The sequence below is a fragment of the Trichogramma pretiosum genome, unplaced genomic scaffold (assembly GCF_000599845.2).
Source record: "Trichogramma pretiosum strain Unisexual culture from Peru unplaced genomic scaffold, Tpre_2.0 scaffold38, whole genome shotgun sequence".
NCBI lineage: Eukaryota > Metazoa > Arthropoda > Insecta > Hymenoptera > Trichogrammatidae > Trichogramma > Trichogramma pretiosum.
The window spans coordinates 1,589,382-1,612,444 of record NW_019641677.1 but is presented as its reverse complement, the minus strand read 5'-3'; the positions used below and the strand labels follow the sequence as shown (position 1 = coordinate 1,612,444).

Below are 23,063 nucleotides of genomic sequence, written 5' to 3'. Positions count from 1 at the left end.
GTCGATAAAAATGTAAGGTCCAGATCTCCTTAAGTATAGTTTATTTTTATGATTTTGACTCTTGAAATATATAACGAGAACATATCAATCGGTACCCCTACACTATATTCAGCCCAGCAATTGAGATGTAAAAGATGTATAAATAAAAAAATTAAAACTATCACAATATCGTCGCAAGATAATCCTTAAATATCTATGGTTTTTAACGTTCTTGTAAAAAAGGCAGATCTCCGGTACGGAAACTAATTCTTCGATTTCAAGCTCATCGATCTCTTATCATATGTACAATTCGTCGAGAGTTGTCGCAGCATTCTCAAGCGAAATCAGATGTCTTCTGACCGGCTCAACGCACGCAAAGACTTTTTTGCGCATCATACAACTAAATTACTCATTCACGCAAACATACTTTATCTTATAAATTTATATACTATCGCAAAGAATTGCAAAATAAGTAGATTTGTTCGTTACTTGTACCAGAATCCAGCTTAATCTGTTACGTCTTATTGTCTTATGGCGATGTGGAGCGCCGTAGGACGATAGTGAAATTCCAAGCAGCAGATCATAATCTGACAATCACTAACTTTATGTGGCAGTTTGGTCCTTCAGCGAGTGTAGAAGCACTGTAAGATTAAAATTAAATGAATGTCAATTCAAGTGTTGTTATAAGTTTAATACATTCTAGAATAATTTCTTCATACCTTCATAATGTTGTGTTGTGATTTTCGATGAATTTTCGATGGCGTTATGCCTTAGGCACCAGGCCTCGGGAGTTCAGTTTGAAATCCACACTGAATAGGCAAAGCTCTGTCGGGTCGAATTTAGTTTTTCACTAAAAGTCCAAGTATGAAGTTGTTCGAATTTCTTCATGCAGTTCACTCATAGTGAAGTAATCCTGAGTAAAGAAAACAAATTTAAGTAAAGAGTTAAAGTGTGCGAATATCAATTAAAATTTTTACCTACCTCTTATTTCCCTATTTAAATAAACTAAGCCAATTTTCTAATCGTGTCACTTTGGCATCTAGTAACTTCCAGTAACGATTTTTTAGTATACTGCACATTGATGATATTGTACGGCTACATAAAAATAGCCCATGAAAAATTTCTTTAAATATGAAGACGTCTAAGATACATCTGACGTGGTTGCAACTTAAATCATGAAAATTCTCTCTAAGAAGAATTTTGACAAAGGTCATGTCATCGTCGAGCAGTTGGTCCTAGAGTAACACAGTTGTAGTTGGGCGAGAAAAAATCTTCAAGAGTTTGAATTTTCTACCAGCGAAGGCATTTGAATCGAAGTTCAACGACGACCCGCTCTCGTAGTCTCGCACTAGATCATGTAAATGGGCAACGGTGTAAAATGATGATTATTTTGACGACATTGATTGCCTTTTTCTGCTTGGACATCTTTGATGATGAAAAGCACTGTGCACATTTTAAAGACTTTCTGAGTACAAATCTGAAAAAAATGTTATTTAAGTATATAAGTCAAAAAATGATAATTTCGAGTTTTTGAAACAATATTAATTATTCAAAAAAGTAGATAAATAATTACTTTTTTTTCAAAATATACTATGATAATAAAATTTTTTTTGTCAGTTTCCCGTTTGTAAATAAGAAAATATTTATAGTTTTAGTTCCAAGTCAATTATATGAAAAACTGAATTATATGAAAATATACGAAAAATTTATAAAAACTTTATTTTAGATGAGTGATTTTTTATACCGTGATAATTTTTTAAATGAGTTGTATGAAGTTTTTATTAATATTCAACGGAAAAAATTTTAAATAAAATACATAACGATCAATACAAATTAATTCCAAATTTTTATTTTCAAATGAACATTATTTTTAATTTTGAAAAAGTTTTCTTTCCCTCTGCTTTCGAAATAATTATTAAAATCTGATATCCATAAAATAATATGTTGCATTTTATTTTTCGTTACACATAGTAGCGTAATGAAATAAATATACGTAAATTTTTGTTTCCATTAGGATAACATTCAAATTCTTTTTTACTTCGGTCTGTTAAATTAATCCTATATAAAGTATCGTAAAATATCGTATATATGTGGTATGTAAAATTTACATCGTCATCAAATTTTGTATAAATTATGTGCGATGAATTTGTTTTTAGAACCCAAGATTTTTGATTTTTACAATACAAAGCAGAGTTGCAAGGTGGCCGAATTTCTTTCCCTTGGGCACGAAAAACAATAAAATTTGATAAAGCTTTCATTTCCACTGAAAGTATGCGCATTACTCAGAAGCAGCTGAAGTCATCAGCTGAACAGTAATAAAACTTGTTCATACTCTGGTCGCATGTCTCATATTTCAATATGCCACATATGATACTTACAATAGCTTCACTAATTTTTTATGAAACATTTAAGTCCAATGTTTTAATGAGAATAACGTAGTACAAAGTATACTCTTTTATTTTACATGAAAGTAAAATTTATAAGTTGATAAATTAAAAATACTCAAAAGCATTTGCACGAACAGTTGAATGTAAATTATTCGACTCTATACTTTTTTTTTATAGAATGCAGTATTAAATATTATTCCGTGATGTAGTTTAGATTCAACAACGCATTCATTTGATAATAATTACTTGATACAAAATTACAAATGATATTATTAACGGTTTAACTTTAATTTTTTTACTTTGAGAGAAATCCGTAAAAGTTTCTACGTTCTCTGAGTAATTTTTTTAATTCAGTGCACCGTAATAATTTTCATTGTACAGTTTGATTAAAATTCATATGACTCTAGCAAAAATTAATATATTTTATATTCTACAACGTAAATCACCTTATAGTTGTACTTGGTAAAATTTTTTCATCAAACTTAGAAATTTTAACTAAGGTATTACTCAACATTTCAAAACTCATAATTGAAGCTAAAAATATTATTATTTTACGCCAATTAAAATTTTTTGTAACAGTAACAGCAAGCTAATTGTGTTGTAGACATATAATTTGAAATTTTTACTTGTTTTAATAAAATTAGATTTTTTTTACTGTTACTAAAAATTTTAGTAGCACCAGCAATATTCTTAATTAGCGTCACAAAATGGCTTTTTGAGAGTCTCAACTACGACTTTTTTAATGTGCACTAATATATTTTTTTCATGCAGTATAAATATTTGGAATTTTCGTCGGTTTTTTACGTGGAGAGTTTAACCGATAAAACACAAAGGAAAATTAAAAGAAGCATGAGAAGTAGTTCGGCGCATTAATTTACACCAACGACCTTACGAATTAGAATGCAAGATGTAAAAATTTACCTTTATCGTCACTGTGGAGACACTGATAGACTTCCTTGAACTCGAATCTCGGCAACGATGCGTTGAACAAAAAAATAATGATTAATCGTCCAATTGATTTCGGCATCGTGTGGCTCGTTGGTTGCAGCACTTATTTAGTTAACACACTCTCGCGATAGAATTTCTAGAAAATTATTAATTTAACAAAAAAATCTAAGACCGGCCGACCGGAGCGATGCGTGTCGGTCGGCCGGTCGCGATGCTCTGCCGTCCGAGAGAAGTACACGACTGCCGACTGCGCTGGCCGCGAGTAAGTCTCGATGCCTCCAGTCCTGTGAACCTCCTCGACAAAAAATATCATGGTGGTAGTGTGAAGCTCGGATATTTTTATGGCCCTGCCGCCCGTCGCAAGCATCTGGGATTTTTTCCGTTGATACCTTCTTCGAATTTCACTCGTAGTTTTTTTTTTATGATTCTTAACGACTTTTAGCGGCGTATGGCACACGGCACATGCAGATGTCTCTTCTCCTTTTTTATCTTTATTGCCCTGGATACTGTATGATTGGGATCGATCTGGCAGTGTAACACGAGGATCGCGCAACTAATTTTAAAAAAAAGTCGTTGCATATGAGTTTCAGCAATGAAAATCAAAAATGATTGTTCGAGTCTTCCAAGATATTCGATATACTTTTACAATACTTTCGCGCTAAATAAATTAAACTCTCTATCGCGACGAAGCTTTTTGTAAACGATATCGCGTATCGTTCTCTTTGCCGAAGAATCTCGAAGGGCCTCTCATTTTTCTCCTCTCCTCCTCGGCGTGACTCATTCCCGTCGCTATACGGGTAATTCCGAGCGATTGCAAAAACCGTCGACGTCGACTATTCCTTTGTGCGCGAGCTCCGCAAGCTCGGGTGATTCGGAGCTGCTTCGCGTCGCATACCAAGAATTAGAAACGCCAGTTGTACATCATAAGCGTGTCGCTACGGGAGAAGGAGAGATTTTTGCGTCTCTTTGTTCTCAGCTCGTAACGAGATCGACTCGCTGCTCGAAAACAATATTTCGTAGAGAGAAACTGATAAAGCTCGATAATTTTTTCGCATACCTAAACTCCCGTACACGAAAGCACGACAGTAACATAAGTACGTAAGTGTACTACCTGTAGTACACGAGTACGGCATACATTTGAAAACACGTGCGAGCAACGCCTACGCAGGTATAACAGGTGCATATCAACGTAATGTCGTCTGCTAATATTCGCGCGCAATGCAATGCGCTGCGCACGAAAACCAGCGGCAGCGCCGCTACTCGGCCGACGCGGCGCTCTATTCAAAACGACACGACGCCCAAGCCTCGTGCGTACTATATACATTATTATTATGCACGCCGCTGGTCCGGCGGTATATAAACACACACGGACGCACCAACACCGACGCAATCGGCGCGGCCGCTCACACACACATACACAAACTCAACGCGTAGGCCGCTCGCCGCATGCGACTATGTGTAGCATAACTTAACCTTTTATCTCGTTTCCACATTGGAACTCGGAAAACTATACAAGTCGTCTGTCCTACTGTGCTGTGTGCATGCTGTGCACGCCTCGCGCTCGTTTGTTTGTTTACTTGTTGCTATTGCTACACGCAGAGCCCGCGAGAGATAAGGACACACTGTTTTTTGCCTCGAGATTCGATCAACGTGTGTGGTTTCGTGAACCGGTGCAACGATCATCTCCCCCGAACAAGGTAATGCACACCGATATACACAGAACGAGCTCGCGCGACCTTTTACGTAAAGTAGCGCAAAAAAAAAAAAAATTACTTCCGGAACAACAATAACGACCGAAAAAAAAGAGCGCGCGCGACTCGGAGCTCCATTACATAATTGACCGATCGTGACGATGCAACGCGTAACGTCTATAACTTTGTATAACAAAAGAAGAAAAAGAAAAAAAAGAGAGAATATATATAAAAGAACTCGACTTTGAAAGCGTTCACGTGTGCCGATTCACACACCTTTCAACCTGTTTTTTTTTTTTCATTCTGCACGTTATCCGCGCGTTGATTGCCGCGCGCGCGCTCCGAATTTTTCATTATTTCTATAAATAAATTCTCTCTCTCGCTTTATATAGGTGCTGGTCTTGAAAGTACTGCAATTCGTTTGGCACCTATATATGTACACGTGTATATAAAAGATATCGAACAGATAAAAGTTTACCAAACTTTGGCGCGCGATTAACTATCCCCTTCTTCGACTCGAGGGATGATGATGATGCACACACACACGTGCTATGTGCACGCGCGCGACTCGTTAGCTGCATATATATATCTATATAACGATAATAGTAAGGCCGCCGTCGCGGCGATCATTATTATATACCGAGCCTAGCCGATCGCGTCATCATCGATATTCGACGTTGCGCGTCCGTCTGTCTATATATTATTTATTTACCGTACACGCGATATCGCGTACAAATACGGGATTTATATATAAAAAACGAGAAACAATGCATATATTTATATATGACGTATCGCCGCTATCGATGAGGTAATAGACCCTCCATCGCCTGTCATGACGAACCTCGGATAGAACATATAGCGAACCGTGACATAAACTTTTGTGCATAACACACAGGCTGTGCAGCCGAGCTCGCCCACATATCGATCAAACAATGCGCCTCTCTCTCTCTGTGACGCTCTAGTCACCTGTAAAAACTTACCTATAGAGTTTCGCGTGTTGCGTTCCGTTTTCCCAATCTATGTGTGTTATACCTGTGTGTGTGTTGACTATATATCGTGCACAGATCCAGTATGCGCGGCTGCGGCGAGCAGGTAAACGGCGACGGCGACAACAGTGGCAGTCGAACAACAGCGGCAGCCGCTACCGACGAAGAAGCAGATTACGACGACGATCTGGCGGAGATCGAGGTAAATTATTCGGACGACGTCTCGGGCGACGACATGGAGGCCTGCTTCAAAGTCTTCGACAAGGACCAGGACGGCTATCTGAATCAGGCCGAGTTCGATCTGCTGTGCAAGGCCCTGTTTAGGAACGAGCAGGGCAAGGTCTATCCGCTGGACGAGGACGAGCTTAAGGACGTGTTCGAGGTGTTCGATACCGATGCCAATGGATTGATCGATAAGAAGGAGTTCGAGGTATTATTATACGATGCCAAAATTAAAAATTTGATTTTACGCGTAATTTTAAATTTACCTGCTACCGGATGTGTATTGGTACTTAAACACAAAAGCGCGCGGCACAAAAACGTCACTCAAGCGCGACGCGGATGATTTAACGATCGTATCTTATACGTGGAAACACCGAGCGCCGCGATTATCTTCGGTGTATATACCGCGATACGTTTTAACGATCGCAATTTAAAATCGATTGAATAAAAAAAAAAACTTTTTTTGAATTTTTTTTTTTTTTTCGGTAAACGCAGATGTGCTGGTACAAGTGGATCAAGGCGTGCACGCGGCCCAAGTGCGCCCTGCTGGTGGTCGACGTGCAGAACGACTTCATCACGGGCTCGCTCAACATACGCAAGTGCGCCGCGCGCCACGACGGCCACGAGGTCATAGCGCCGATCAACAAGCTCCTCGAGCAGGTCGCCTTCGACTCGGTCTTCTACTCGCTCGACTGGCATCCCGCGAATCACGTCTCGTTCATCGACAATCTACATCTGCGGTAATTATATAGTTTAATGAATAACGATCGATAATTTACGCGCGGCAATTATTAATTCCGATTTATTTACACGCACAGTGAACTGGACGAGTCGTGCAAGGCGCGCAAGGACGAGGTGATGGTCTACGACACGGTGACGTTCAAGGGCCCGCCCCAGGTTAAACAGCGACTGTGGCCGCGCCACTGCGTCCAGGACACGTGGGGCGCCGAGATCCACGCCGATCTCAAGATCGTCGACCGTGCCGTCAAGGTGTACAAGGGCACCAATCCGGAGGTCGACTCCTACTCCGTCTTCTGGGACAACAACAAGCTCTCGGAGACGACACTGTCGGCGCAGCTGCGCGAGCGCGGCATCACCGACATATTCGTCTGCGGCGTGGCCTACGACGTGTGCGTCGGCGCCACCGCCGTGGACGCCCTCGTGGCCGGCTACAGGACGGTGATGATCGACGACTGCTGTCGGGGCGTCGATCTCGACGACATCGAGCGCACCAAGTCGATGGTCTGTCACATGCACGGGGTAATAGCCCACTCGGATCAGGTGAAGAACATGGTGCAGGGTAAGGACAGGAGAGCCGAGTTGGGATACAAGCTCGCCATGGAGATCAAGAAGAAGAGATTGAAGAAGATCGAGGAGAGGGAGAAGGCAAAGACGGAGTCGGAGGCGCAGCATTGAGAGACGTTAGCTGAGGTGTTATTGTAAAAATTGATGATGATTATTACGTGATGGGTAGGCAAATTGTTTATATATATAGGTAGGTAGGACGTTCCATGCGCACTCGAGTCAGGGATTAGACTGCAAATGAACAAATTTTAACAGAACAAAAATAACAAAAATTTGTACGTAGAATTGTACTTTTTCTTAAAAATTGTGTAAAATATAACATATTGAACCTAGAGCTTTAAGAGGCACTAATGATAAAATAGCACTACGTTGATTAAAATCTCAATACAATTAGATCTGAATTATTTCAATTATTTAAAGATATAGACCTTTCAGCAATAAGTAGGGAAATTTGACTCGAATAATGTACAAACTAAAGTATATCTATTCCAAATGTCAATAAAATGATGTTCAACTAGTATTATTAGTTTACTTTGAAGTTAGAGAGCAAATGTTTTTTGTGATTATATCGACTTGTATAGAAGTGATTGTTTTTTTGAATAAATAAACCAGTTCTTCTTTTTTTTAAAGTATTTTTATCATTCGTTTTTTTATATACAATGAAAAAAGGTCTTTAACGGTTGGACTTGGCAACACGTTCCAATTCGTCCTTCTTCTTAATTGCATAAGAGTTGGAACTTCCCTTAGCGGCATTGATGAGCTCGTCGGCTAAGCATTCGGCGATTGTTTTGATGTTTCTGAATGCAGCTTCACGGGCACCGGTGCACAACAGCCAGATAGCTTGGTTGACTCTTCTGAGGGGGGAGACATCCACAGCCTGACGACGGACAGTACCGGCTCTACCAATTCTGGTGGAGTCTTCTCTGGGTCCTGAGTTGATGATGGCAGAAACCAAGATTTGGAGTGGGTTCTCTCCAGTCAGGAGGAAGATGATTTCAAATGCGTGCTTGACAATTCTGCAAGCCATCAGTTTCTTGCCATTGTTGCGACCGTGCATCATCAGTGAGTTGGTCAAACGTTCAACAATGTTGCACAGTGCCTTACGGAATCTCTTCTGTGCATACCTTCCAGCGGAATGGGGCAAGAATCTTGCATTCTTTTCCTTGACGGAAATGTAATCCTGGAGAGACATGTCATTGACATGAACATCTTCACAGGTCCATTTGCCAAAAAGTTTGATTTCTGGCATAGCGTCAGAGTGTTGCATTACTGGTGCCGAAGCAACTGCACCAGTTGCAACATTGGCGTCAGCCTCAGCATCCCAATTTTCCGACATGATTTATATATCTGAAAAATATGTTTACTAATGAGTATATTTTGTACAGACATTTCATATATGGAGATTTTAAAATGATGCTGAGTATAGTTGTCTGATCAAGGACGAATCATTAAAACGCAATCGATAAAAAGTTAATGATAACAGCAATAATAGTAACATAAAAAAATAATGAATATGAATCTTTCTACTAAGCCTGGGATGCCGTGTTAACCTATACGTATGACGCACAACATTTTATAAACAAAACCAGCGATGAAATCTGATTCATATAACGCGGAAATCATTTTACGATCGGGAAACTCGAACAGAACATCTTCACTCATTTGCATCGACACATTTGATCAATTTAATATATAATTTTTTGATTAATAATAGTTGACTTACACGTGCAGTAGAAAACATGCAGCAAGAAAGAGAAAAGAGCTGGTGAGGCAGCGCCCCTCGTGGCGTGTTCTCCGAATTTATCATCGGAGCAATTTTCGACTGCTGCGCACTTGATAGTTCGCGAGGTTTATTTGAAATCTGTCCGCGAACGAGCAATTCATTGATGCAGACTAATTCATAGAAATGAGACTCGATGAAATGATATAATGTTAGAAAAAAAACTTTCAATGCCAAATTTTTTGTTTTATAATTGATTTATTTGTAACAATACTTTTTCTGTATTATTTACAGCTAACAATAATTTTCAGATATAATAGATCGACTGTAACAATGATACTATGATTGAAATTTGAAGGGTTTTACTTAAACTTGCAGTTCAATAATACATTAGATAATGTACAATAATTATTTTACAAGTCAAACTGTGGATCTTTGATTCTGTTTCCATAAGTTTGTTCACACTTTTTTTATATTATATATAAATAAGCATTTTTAATCATCTTACACATACATGCCATTTCAAAAAAAAAAGAAGTAAAAAATGATTGCTACTTTTATTTAGAATAACAATTTCTAGCTATTAGATGAGAATTTTAAATTATTATACAATATTTAAAATCTAACTACTATTCTCAAGAGCTGAAAATGTAAGTCCAGGGGCCAGTTTCGTTGTTGGTAAGCCTTCTTTTGGCTTAGCCTTTTGTGTGTCTTCATCGGGTATTACTTTATCTATGACATGTTTATATACTAGCCCCTTATCATTCATATAAAAGGTGGAGAATCCATCGTGCCAGCTACAAAACAAAAATAAGGGTCATTATGAATAATTCATTTTTAATTTTTAAAATTATTCTAAGAATTTTACCTTTCAATATCTTTGACAGATTCTCTTATTTTCCAAACTTTGAACTTCCAAAATCGAGTTACCACATTTAATCCCGTCAATCCAACAATACGCCAACGTACTTTAACAGTATTATCCTGAGTATGCATAGTAATTCTTAGAACTTCTAGGCGTACAAAAGCAAACTTTAAATGACCAAGAATTCTTAACATCGCAGCTTGCTTAACATATTCAGGTAATCCTCTAAAATAATAGATAAATGTTTTTATTAATGCCTCAAATTCAATTAAATTCTACAAAAATTATACTTACTTTGTAGAGGTGCCTTTGATATTATTTACAAGTTCTACATGAGGATCATAGATTTTATAATCAATCGACTTGGTGAAAAAATTTGGTAACTGTAAAAATAAAAAATTTTAATTTAGATATATCTGAATACAATCATAATAATGTTAAACAAAGAAATTTTTTACTTACATCCACGCTCAATGTTTGATATATGTGATCCAGATTTTTATTATGATTTTCATTTGATTCATTTCGTTTCTCTTCCTTGGTTTGTAATTTGCATAATTGTTGTCCAGACAAGTCCACAGTATTCTTGGCAGGCGAAGCAAAACAAACACTGCCTGTATCGCTGAACTTATTGGCTACAAAAAAAGTTGCTCTGTGAGTAATAATATTCCAATTCAAGTCCTGTCGACTGGTTTTCTTGGTCGTAACAGTAGCATCTTGCGAAGATTTCAACCGCTCACAAGTTAAACCTTGTCTCAGTCCTTGAGGCATTGACTGATAATTTTCACAGCTCGTTAAGAATGTAACTTTATCACCTCTTAGCACACTAGCGTCGCAGTCAATTTTATCACTGTGACTCTTGACGAAGCTTTGCTGCTGCTGTTGCTGCAAGCTCAAACTTTCTGGTAAGCGTGTGGCATGCTGCAACTGATGATAGTGCTCCTCTCTGGTCTTCAATGGTGTCACGAATGATGAATTAGGGCTCAGGAACTGAAATGCAAAGTTTATATAAGATAAGATGGTACAACTCCATTTCTTCAAATGTTTACACAGTCAAGCACGTTCTGTCCAGTGACAGTTTATGTTCCATAAAATTTCAACATCGTCGTTACATAAGACGCCATACAAAAAAGAAGTTATGATCTCGAAGTTGACGGAGCTTCGCGCGGATGACACCGTCGCGGCACGCCGAGGCGTCGCGTGGAAAAAACCACGACGAGCAACGAGGATGACATTACCTGATTGAGAAATGCCGAGGAGGCGTGTTGACCGGACAGATGCCGGCTGCCGAGGCACCTGACAGTCATAGCGGCGCATCCGGTGCTGCTGGCCACTATGATGCCGGGTACGAAGCGGCTGCTGCTCCTGATGCAGCGCGACATGTTCTCTTCTCTGTATTTTTTATTTTTCGCACGAGTTTATATCGAGTATCTACCGGCACAGTCACTGGCAACGTTGATAGACACTCACTCGCGCACACCCACACACAGAGACAGAGACGATCAAGTTATTAAGGCTGTCTCGCCGAAGTCTTTATCGATCGACGTGGTTTCGCGATAGAGATGCAATTGCACTGCTATATACAACACCGCGCACGAAACTTCTCGCACTCCGTCGATTTTCTGCACAGCTACATATGATTCTATCTATGTGTATATATACACACGCGCAGTATAGCAGAATAACAGCTGACCGCCCGACGACGTTAATAGTACGCAAAATCCGTCGTCTAGGGCCGTTCGACGACTCGAGTCATGCGCACTTTTGCGATATATTTCTGCTGCGAAGTATAGAATGTCACGAATCGCCGAGTCCAAGTACAAAAATTACGCACTTGTGCGAGCGCGGCAATTTAGAAAAAAAAAATTCATATCGTGTACGACAGCATGATAATCACGATCGAGCCGGTAAGCCGTATACACGGTCGATGATCGCGGGTTATAATAATCAAATTGTAAACACTTTTCAGGTGTAGCACACACGCGCATACTTGCCAACCGATGTGCGCAGCACAGGTATAAAGCTCTGTAATCAGTACTGCCAACGAAGCGCCAAATTCAAATTTTTTTCACGAGTCAAAGAAGAAAGGAAAACTTGGAGTTAGGGTTTATTTTCAAAAAATTCTTTATTTATTCATCGTTTCGTTTGAATTAATATACAATACTTAATTGATCACATTGACGACGCGACACATAATATACACATTTTTTGATGGTATACGCACATCAAGCGCATATATGTAATAACGAATATACATATGATTATACGTCAAACTTATACATTTAATCGTAACTTCGATAAATTAATTATCGCTTATTTTATTTATTCATTATTTTCTTTTTTTCTTCAATACAAATAGCAATAAACAACGAGTAAAATCTGTAAGTAATAAAAATAACTCCTCTGTGGTCGAAAATCGGCTTGTTTTATATCATTCATTTGTTTGGTATTTTTTTTTTTTACATACAACGTCACCATATCTCAACTTTCCTTAAAATAATCTAGTCATTTTACTAACAATCTTCATTACATTTTCAATTTTTTTTTTGTTTTTGGCGCTTTGTAATAATAGTAACGATCACACACGCGGCTTCGATCGTTTTCAACAATCGAGTAACGAAAAAAAAAAAAAAAATAGTATAGTTGCGTGTTCAGCACGTATAACAAATGTAAAATATCCGAGTATTCGTTTGACAATTATGCTTTGTTATTTTCGCTCTATTATTCACATGCAACGGCTACAATCACAGTCGTATCTATATAATATGTTCAGAAGCCGCAGAGATGAATTTTTGGCTCCTGTCGATATCGTTGTTTTTTATTTTCGGTTTGTTTATTGTGTGTGTGTGTGTGATTCAATCGAAGGCTGCAGCGGTGGGCGCCACCTCGAGCAGCATCTGTAGAAACGCGTTCACTCCGTCTGCAAGTACAAAAAAAAGATCCGTAAGTCATCGTTTTCTCGTCTCAAAAAATATGAATGAAAAAAATCAGCTGCTTATGAACGGCTGCAAGATATGAAACATCTTCATCAATTAATTAAAGAATTACAAATTCACAGTTAAATCAAATAAAAACGAGAAAATCGATCAATTAAGTAATAGTCAAAACAAAAATCAAGAAACAAGAAGAAAATTCCAACACAATTAGCATCGATGTTTCACATCTTAAAATCAGAGTAATTTCTTGAGCAATTAACCAAATTCGATATACCAAACTTACCCATGAACTTGGGCACGTATCCGTACTTCACGAACGGCACGTAAAAGAACATGCCGGCCCCGATGAACGCCGCCGCGTACAGATACTCGATCTGCGGATTGTCGACGATCGGCGCCACGATCAGAAAAATCGATATCACCAGCACGAGGATCGGTATGGCCAACGGGCATCTGTAGGGCCTCGGATGATTCGGCCTCGTTCGCCTCATCACCAGCAACGCCAGCATCGAACCGCCGTAGAATATCCAGGCGGTGAAGGAGAAGAAGTCGATGAGCGAGTCGATGCTGCCGGACAGTATCATGGCGCCGGCTACGAGCGAGTGAAAGATCAGGCCCGGGGCCGGGGTGAAGCGTCGCACATGGACGTAGCTCAGGCAGTCCATGAGGTGGCCCTGACGCGAGGCGGCGAAGCACAGACGGCCAGCGGCGAACAGGGTGCCGTTGGCCGAGCCGAAGGTCGACACTGCGACGGAGAGCGGCATGAGCCAGGCCATCACGCCGAGGATGCGATTGCCGAACGTCTGTTGAGAGATGATGAGAGAGAGATTAAGGGTAATGTTGAGATTGAGTGCAATTTGTTTGTGCGTCATTTACGTATAACTTACTTGTTAAAGTCGTATTGTATATGATCTTATATATAACGCATCATTTCCGAGAGTAAATTCCTTACTATACAAAATTATATGTACTATTGGAATCTACTCGACAAAAATGCACGCTTAGTTTTCAATTTCCGGGCCGGAATCAACCGCAATATACGATCGAGATCGATTGATTCCAGCTTCGTTACAGTATAATAAATAATAGCCAATGAAATGAATGTCGAGGATAACAAATAACTCACCACTGCCACGGCCTCGCTGTCGATCATCTCCAGCGGCGACATGACCGCCAGGTAGGATACATTGATCAGAGCGTAGCACAGAGTCACCAGCGGTATACCGATCATTATGCTCCTGGGCAAATTTCTCGACGGGTCCTTGATCTCCTCCGTGACGTAGTTGAGATTGTTCCAGCCGTCGTAGGCCCACAGGCCCGTGTAAAAAGCCGTGGCCAATTTGCCGTAAAATTCGGCCTCGGCGAAGACGCTACTCGATTGCTGCTGCTGTTGCTGAACGGTCGCTTCCTCCGGCTTCTCCTCGAAGCTGTCGAAGGTGTTGCGCAGGTGCTGGGTATTGCCCTGCAAGAGTTTACAAGTGCCACCCGCGACGATAACCAGTATGGCGATGAGCTTACCGGCGGTGAAGGCGTTCTGCACGCCCGTCGCCAGATTCACGCTGTAGCAGTTGACCAGCAGTATGAGCACCAGTGCGAGGAGGGCGACGAGTTTCACCACCTCGCCGGGTGGATCGCACTCCGAGGCGAAGGCCTCGACGGCGTACTGGGCGAAGGACAGACAGATGATGGCCATCTGCGAGGGCTTGAGCACGAGGGTCGAGACCCAGGAGAAGAGGAAGGCCGGTGGGGCGCCGAACGCGTCCATGAAGTAGGCGTACTCGGCGCCGCTGCTCGTGTTCATGGTGCCGAGCTCGGCGTAGGCGAGGGCGCCGCAGAGCGACAGCAGGCCGCAGCCCGTCCACACGACGAAGCTCATGCCCACGCTGCCGGTGCGTATCTGTTCAAATCGAGAATAATCATAATAATGTAACTCGAAACCGAGTCGTTATGATTGACTTTTACGAACGATCGAGTTCTCCGAAATAGGAGCGCAAGTCAAGCGATAAAAATATGATCGTTTGAATATTTTTTTTCACGACTCTAAAAAATTAATAAGTAAATCAGCGTCGACTCACCAATAGACCGGATGGCGAGACGAAGATTCCCGATCCAATCATGGTGCCGACGATTAGAGCCACCCCACTGACGAGTCCCACCCGTCTCTTGAGGTGAACAGGGTCGTCCTTCTCTGGGTCCGGCCCCTCCAGACCTCGGGGCCCTCCCCCACCGTCCCCGTCGTTACCCGGATCGTCGATTGGAGCGGGCGACGGCGACGACTGCTGCTGCTGTTGTTGTTCCGACGACGACGTTTCGGCTGATGCTGTTTTTCCGATGCCACCTGGGCCTGTTGCGTTGCCATTGCGCATTCGTAAATTCGAGACTTGCTGCTGTGGATTTTGTGGCTGCTGCTGCTGCTGCTGTTGATCCGAGCTATTAGCGACTTGAGGGTTTGATTGGACAGCTGCGAATAAATGGAAAATTGATCTTCAATTGGTCGTTTATTTTCGTTCGCGAGCTTCTATGGATGGAGAATCGGTTATATGTGCGTACAAAAGACTCGGAAGCTTATATACGTACTTCAAAAAATCAAAGTGATGCATATTATTATATCATGCATACCCAAGTATCTGCTTGGATCACAAAACTTTTATATCATAATTTTTTTTTCTCCTTTTTTTTTCATACATCTCGTAATAACAAACTATACAGTCGAACTCGTCGAGGCTCCACTTTGCAGCATTTAAGCTCTTGGCAAATGTTTGACGCGCATACGTGCACATCCGTCGACGATGCCTGGTTTACACACTCGCGCACAAACGTATACTCACACGCACATAGAGGAAAATCAATCGAGCGTCGTTTATGTGCCTCGTGCGCGAGATCAACGACGATTTCGATACAATATCCGCGTCGATTTATTCGCGATCGTCGTTTTTACGGAAATTGAAACAAAATTTTCTGCTGGAGCTTTCGAGTAAAAAAAAATTTTATAAATAAATATTTGTTCAAAAGATATTGGGTGTCCGTCGCGTTTTACGTATCATATACGTGTTTGTACGTGTGTCCACTTAAGAGCTCTTGTCGCACAGAAGCACGTGTGTATGTAAGTGCTATATCGCGCAAGAGCGAATTGCCAAAAATAAACGTGTGTCTATATTAATAATGTCAAGCCGGTTATACACGCGTTTAGCAGTCAGCAGCAGCAACAAACAACTCGTGATCCGCTCGACGACGACGATGACAAAAAACGTCCAAGTGTGAATGCCCAATGCAAACGATACGTATATGTGTGTAACGCTCCTAATTGTCTCGGGCGCTCACTCGGCTGTGCTCTGCAGCGAAGCTAATGTTCAGTGACAGAGATAGAGAGAGCTGAAAATATATATATTTGTATATTGTCGTGCGAGCGCGCCGAGACAATTCAACCGATATGATATAATAGCTCGGTTAGATTCTCTCGAGTTTCTCGAAATTTATGCTTTTATTGCCGTGAGCTTGTGCAGAGCATCGAGAGTTATGTAGTTGGAATTAATCGAGCGTATTTTATGGCCGAGTCGAATGTCCAAACTGTCGTTTTTTATTCTTTTAAGGAAACTCGATAAATTTTTCGGTGATAAAATGTCCGTATTAGATTTTGACTTTTATCTTTTTCTCTTCATAATGGTTAACTGTCAAAGTGCTCCGAGTCGTTTGAAGTGCTTTATTCTTGAAAGCTCGAATGATTCCCCGCAAAACTTGATAGTTCTTTTCTCCTTAAAACACTCAGGGCCGATCCAGGAATTTTGTCTAAATTTTAGCAATAATCGCAAATTTCGGGAAAATGTCAACTTGAGATCTCCGACAGAGAAATACGAAATAAAAATAACTTTTTTTTTAATTATACAAAGAATCAGCCATACAATATCGTCGATAATTTTCAAAGGAGATCAAACGATCGAAAGAAAGAGAGAGCGCAAATGTGTAGAGTTCAGGGTAATTAATAATCGTTAATTCGTATAATAGCCGCATATAGTCGCAGTCCAAAAGATAAACGCCGATGCTAAGTATATAACACTCCTACAATTATATACGCACACATACACACACGTACACACTCATAAGGTAATCAGTTTCGAGCCCTGGATTTATCGATCTCGCCGAGTGCATCCGTGTACAAACTCGCGAGCCTCGTACATTTTAAGTATAGATATATTTCGAGATCGACGAAATTCCTATAATGCACTCGAGAGCTCGAGCTTGGTCGGTCGTGTTTATATATATAGATGCCTGTATACGCCGATTTGTAAAGCTAATCAATGCGACGCTCGTAATGCCATCCTTGAGAATATTTCAAAGCTGATGATATTCCTCGACCGTCGAAATTACGATGATACGATCCTAATCTCAAAAATGAAAAAAGGAAGCGGTAAAAGCAGCGTCGAGTATCGCGTTGATTTTCGGCACTGCGCTCAAACGCGTATCGCATTATATCTATATAGTTCGTATATCGTCTGTCTCTCTTTCAGCTCGTTGAGTTTATATTTGAGAGTACATCATCAATCTTCGAGCTACCTTATAGCGTCGGGCGGAACACACGACGCGAGCGCAAATTGCCCAAGACGCTTTTTCGCAAGCTCGAGCCAAAGCAGCGGGCAATGATAATAATAATACACCCTTACTGTGCTATATCGATATATATATACGAATGCACGCATTGTGTCGCGCGGAGCTTTTCCTTTTCGGCGTCACAATTAAAAGCTTTTCCATTCTTCTCTCTTCATTTTCTCGCCCACCCTCCTCGCTATACTGATAATCGCAACGCGGGCGGGTGGAACACACTACTACTGCTGCTGTTGCTATTAACCTTGACTTTTGAAAGCTCCGGCGCTCGCGAGCTTGCGATTGAGAAAAGAGTCGTCCAGTATATAGTTCGCGCGGTACACGAATGTAGTAGTTAACACGAGTTCGGTTACGTACGATATACATTATGTGTGTGTGTGTGTGTGTGCACTGCAAAAGTACGCGCCGTACACGTATGTAAGTACAGATAAGTATGGGCTTTCATCGCGCCGGCGCCGAGCTCACTCTATATTTTCTTTTGCAAGCCAGGCACATACACGAGGCTTATATGCATGTATATACACACGTATATAAGCGACGAAATATGCGATTCAAGTGCGCGAGCGAACACACACGCACGCCCCAAGGTCGCATATTTTCTCTGGTTTCGTGTGCTGCCGCACACACGTACACGCACACAAACTCGCACACGTACATCACGCGTTTGCGTGTATATGTAGGCCAAGAAAAGAAAAAAATATTGCTACCCGCGCGTCAAACTTGACAGCTCGAAAAGCAGCAGCAGCAGGTTGTTGTGTGCGCCGGCTGTACACACATTCGCGCAACCTGTTTTTTGCTCATAGGCATCGTCGTACATCAAAGTTTATTGCATATATAAGAATAAAAAAGTATTGTACACTCGACGAATCGACATCGCGATGATCGTTTGAATATACACAGCATTCGATAAAACGCAGTGTGTGTTGCGACGTCGCAAAAGCCACGCCTTTTCATACGACCCCCCAACCCTCTCGCTTTACTTCTTCCCTCTGTGTGCAATAACGGCGCAATAGACTCACTCTTGCTAGCCGCCCCCGCCGAATGCATGTATGTAAAAATATGTTATGTGTGTGTGTAGAGTAATCGCGAGGGAGGATAGACGTGTCGGTGCATTATAATGCTGTATATAACATTATAGACTTTCTGCCACACACTGGATGACATCGTTATTATCTGGACTATTGTGCGCTATACGCTGTACAATATTATACACATATATTTCTCTTTCTCTCTCGCTCTCCATATTATAAAGTTCAGCTTAACACGAAGTCGAGTTTTACAGCTTTGCACACGACGAACCGCGTCGACGATGATTGTACTAAATAACGTGTTTGTTTCTTTTCTTTTCTTTTTTTCGTTCTCTTTCTTTTCGTTTCATTCTATGTTTCATTTCGTTTTTTTTTTGTATACACTCTCGGTTGCAGACCATCGCGCGGAGATGTGTGTCGTCGTGTGCAAAATTCGTGCGGAAATCGCGACCAAAAAAAAAAAATTGTTATCGCGTGCGACCGGTTTATAAATATAGCAATCGGTTACGATTGGTCGGCACGACGTAATCGCATTACGATATAATACATAACTAACGTAATGCACGATCGAAATTTTGCTGACAATAGTATAGAAACGCACTACGGATTCATCTCGCGTTACCGATCTCCCCGATTTCCTCGTTAATCGGCGAGCTAGTAAACGCAGTTAATCCCACGCTCGTAAAAATTCCACACGAGTCGCAGCAAAAGAGAGATTTTTAAAGCCGAAGATACGTGCGCCGCGACACAATTCCCCGAGAAATCGAACATCCGCGTAAACGCACGTCCGCATTTCCGTACGGCGAGCTTTGCGCGCTTCCGATATATATCTCCAAAGTTAGTATAGGGTTTCTTTCGCTCGTGCCGGACGCACACATAAAATACACACACATATTCTGAATAATACGTGCGCGCCCCGATTGGCATGTTATAACTCGAGTACAAGAACCTCGCGTCGAAATAATACATAAACTACGTGTTGCTCGTAAACACAACCGACCCAGACACACCCAGCTCGAGCTCGAGAGTGTGTAAATATCAGTATAGCATCGTATAATACACATAATTCAAAATCAATTTGTCCGAGTTCTAACGAGCTTATTCCCTAAGTCTAAATAGCTTATGTGTATCTGCGTTCATATTTGATATAGGTCTGCGCGTACGTTTATATATGTATATACGAGCCGATAAATCACTCGTCGACGGATAGACGTTGTTTATAATGCTCTTCTAAAATGCGTCGGTGCGCAGCTTCCTATATATATACGCGTTATAATAAATAATTCATATATAAATACGAGCTAGCTAGCTAGAGAGAGAGAGATATCGCCGAACGCATAAATCGCTCAACGTTAATCTTATTAATAAACAGCTCGAATCTGAAATTTCGCCGCGGCGCTCGGAAAAAGCTCGATCGCACGTATAGTTGTGCAAAAAAGCTCTCAGCGCAGCGACCGATTTACCAACGGTGCACGTATACAACCTGTTTTTAGCTGAAAAAAATGTTTTTTTTTGTGTATAAAACAAGTCGTAAAATTTGGCTTTTTACGAGTTAATTCTACACTCCAACGCGGAGGCCACCGTTATACATATATACCTAAAACACAAGTGCACACACGGAGCTGCACGACCGATTGACCGAGTATCGAAAGCTCGACACACGTATATATACAGCGAATCCCCGAGCATCTCGTTAAGCTTGAGGCAATTTGTAGGCGTCGTATTTTAGGAAAATTCGCGCGTACATCTGTACGCACTCGCGTTGCGCTTTTCTCGTCCGCTGCTGCTGTTGCGCGCGCTTGCGTATACGCGCGCGCGAGAGAGCGGCGCGACTGACGCAATGCTCTTGCGCTATTGTGTATCGTATATACAGCAGCTTTTCACGGATGTGTGCAAAGATCCCGCATGGTATTATCTATAGGAATCTGGATTAATCGAGGATTGAGAAGGGAGAAAAAAATCAGCGAGCGAATGGATGGATTGGGATAATTTGGAGCTTTTTTCGATTCGTCGAATGCAAGAACAATAGAAGAGCATCTGGTGCGATTGCCGGGAAGGGCTGCTGCTGCTGCTGCTGCAGTCGGAAGTTACGAGATAGATAGATAGAGAGACCTTAGCCAAGCCAAAAGCTCGCGCACGAGCTTGCAGCAGCGGTCGAAAAAGCGTTAATGAACTTGGCGCTTTTCATCGTCGCCTAAATACGGTCTATAAATTGCATCTCGTGCAAAAGCTCGGTGTACGAGATTATTATTATTGCACCGAAATTATACGAATGTCTCTTACCTCGTTTGAGTGAGGCGGCAGCGTGCATGACGACGGCGACGTGGACGATTCTCGGAGATGACGACTACGGGGCCGAAAATCTGCAGCACTGCACTCGGGGCTCTGACGATGGTCGTGGTGGTGGTCGGTGGTGGTGGTGGTGATGGTCTCAGTTATTGAACAACTGCCGCTCATGACACGATCCGTGCGCGATTTAACACGCCACGAGAGAGCGAGTTAGCGAGCGAATATATATTATTATGTATTTTGTATACGGTCAACGACAATTTTTTTTTTCGCTATTCTCTCTGCTCTCATACAAAAAGTATCACGTTTATAGAACGGGGTCTCTCTTCCTTTTGTCCAATGTTGTTTCAACTTTATCAACTGTGTATTAATAATATTTATACGAGCTGTCTCGAGTCCGATTTGCGAACGGCTCGTGTGTCGAAGGTGGAGAGTGAGAGAGAGAGAGAGAGAGAGCTGCCTTATGTCGGTGTCCTCGTCTATGTGGAACACCTTATATCAGACGCGTTGCACGTGTTGCTGCTGCTGTGACAATGCACCACACGAGACACGGAGGAGAAACAGAGAGAAATTCGATATTACGCACTATTGAATCAGGAGCACAAAACACACACGTGTATTGGACAAGGCGTTGCAATTATCAATCTGTATCTGTATTATTATTATATATAAACGTGATATACACACGCGGACCAAACTGCACTCGAATTACTCTCTCTTCGTGTGACATATAACTATATGTATATACGTATCTCGAGCGAGAATCGATCAATCTATACAATACCGGAGGCAGCTATTTGATGCTCCGCTGCTATCTCGGGCTCACAGGGCAATAAATTTTCTCTCCCATCGATTCACCCGATATGTTTTTTTTTTTATTATCCCAGACTCCCTTCTTTTTATATTATCTATACGCGCTCTGTATATCGACGCATATGTTTGACGATGTAATACGAGGAAATAAAACTCGTGCGTGTGTACCAGATACTGTATACTATAAATTCACGCGCGAGCGAGCGACGAATCCACGTGTGTGCACGACCGTACGCGACTGCGACTTGGGCGATTGCAAATGTATATATACGAGGCGCGGGGACGTGTACACGTATCGGACTGAGTACAATAAGCGAGAGAGAGTCGGTCAGTGCAGGTGCGGAGAGCTCGTGCAGTCGGTTTTTCGCGCAAGCGTCGTCGTCGTGCGGTGGCGATCCTATACACACGAGCTGCTATATATGTATTCAACGAGGTGATGCGCGATCGGAGAATCGTATACACATAGGAGAGCAGACGGGGACAGACTAAGCTGGCGCGCCGCGGATATATCGCGAAAGCTCGTCGCGCAGCCGCTATAGCTCTCCCCAGAAGTGCAGCTATATACACACTTTTTTTAATGCAGCGGAGCTGCTGTGCATCGAGTAATATATACAAACCTGTATATTCCCGGCCCCCTACCCACCCGACTCGCTAGAACGCCTACGCGCTGAATCTTTACGCGCGTATTTGTTTATCGTGTGTAAACTTTAGTTTGAAATTTTCTAGCGCGGTTGTATTCGTTATTTTTGAAAAAAAAGCGCGAGCTTTGATACGTACAAAGCGGATTGCGCGCGATTCATTCGAGCTTTCGAGTGCACAGAGCTTGCGACGAGAGAAATTCGACGATTATTCATTTGATCTCGAAAGTTATCCAAGGAACAAAATTTAATCAACGAACGAAGCTAATGAAATAGTTTCGGAATTTCACGCAGCGTGAAAAATTAATTTAACTTTGCGTGTTTTGATTAAAAAAAGGAAGGAGATGGAAGATGCGCGTATTTGGAATCGATATTACGAAGATGCGTATATTTTTCATCCGATACTTTCCATCTAACGTAAAAGCGAAAGTTTATAAACGAAACGTAATATTCCTTGAAACTTCGTGATACTTTTTTTTAATTTCCCTACTCGTTTTCTACATACGACGTCTTTAATTGATCGAATTGTGGTATACACCCGCGCTTGCGAGGAATGTCGAATAAATGTCACCTTTTTTCTCTCCGCTTTCCACTTTTTCGATCTTTCGAGTTTACAGGGGGCGAGTTCTCTTCTTTTTTTTTTTTTTTTTTTAATTC

The 23,063-nt window shown here is 41.5% G+C and overlaps 3 protein-coding genes, 1 long non-coding RNA gene and 1 pseudogene across 5 annotated transcripts; 1 reads left to right on the top strand and 4 right to left on the bottom strand.

The window, feature by feature from the left end:
- Nucleotides 1-474: 474 nt before the first annotated feature.
- Nucleotides 475-3,519, bottom strand: LOC106659224. Its single transcript, XR_001339554.2, has 4 exons — nucleotides 3,288-3,519; nucleotides 961-1,456; nucleotides 699-892; nucleotides 475-620 (listed from the first exon to the last, which is right to left on the bottom strand). It is a non-coding gene; the product is annotated as an uncharacterized LOC106659224 (long non-coding RNA).
- Nucleotides 3,520-4,783: 1,264 nt separating this feature from the next.
- On the top strand, nucleotides 4,784-8,150 carry LOC106659218. The gene is made up of 4 exons (XM_014381639.2): nucleotides 4,784-5,011; nucleotides 6,070-6,421; nucleotides 6,709-6,953; nucleotides 7,032-8,150. Exons 2-4 carry the CDS (start codon nucleotides 6,077-6,079, stop codon nucleotides 7,627-7,629), a joined length of 1,188 nt encoding a protein of 395 aa, XP_014237125.1. The 5' UTR covers nucleotides 4,784-5,011; nucleotides 6,070-6,076; the 3' UTR covers nucleotides 7,630-8,150.
- Nucleotides 8,137-9,297, bottom strand: LOC106659220 (annotated as a pseudogene).
- A 212-nt stretch (nucleotides 9,298-9,509) lies between these two features.
- Nucleotides 9,510-12,101, bottom strand: LOC106659219. 2 transcript variants are annotated; one of them, XM_014381641.2, is made up of 6 exons: nucleotides 11,342-12,101; nucleotides 10,919-11,093; nucleotides 10,566-10,738; nucleotides 10,398-10,486; nucleotides 10,107-10,328; nucleotides 9,511-10,035 (listed from the first exon to the last, which is right to left on the bottom strand). In XM_014381641.2, exons 1-6 carry the CDS (start codon nucleotides 11,483-11,485, stop codon nucleotides 9,861-9,863), a joined length of 978 nt encoding a protein of 325 aa, XP_014237127.1. In that variant the 5' UTR covers nucleotides 11,486-12,101; the 3' UTR covers nucleotides 9,511-9,860. The 2 variants fall into 2 exon arrangements, with proteins under 2 accessions (XP_014237126.1, XP_014237127.1); XM_014381640.2 differs by having other exon boundaries at nucleotides 9,510-10,035; nucleotides 10,566-11,093.
- Nucleotides 12,102-12,209: 108 nt separating this feature from the next.
- LOC106659217 (b(0,+)-type amino acid transporter 1) lies at nucleotides 12,210-22,248 on the bottom strand. Its single transcript, XM_014381637.2, has 5 exons — nucleotides 20,950-22,248; nucleotides 15,115-15,500; nucleotides 14,166-14,936; nucleotides 13,323-13,842; nucleotides 12,210-13,023 (listed from the first exon to the last, which is right to left on the bottom strand). Exons 1-5 carry the CDS (start codon nucleotides 20,975-20,977, stop codon nucleotides 12,959-12,961), a joined length of 1,770 nt encoding a protein of 589 aa, XP_014237123.1. The 5' UTR covers nucleotides 20,978-22,248; the 3' UTR covers nucleotides 12,210-12,958.
- Between the last annotated feature and the right edge of the window lie 815 nt (nucleotides 22,249-23,063).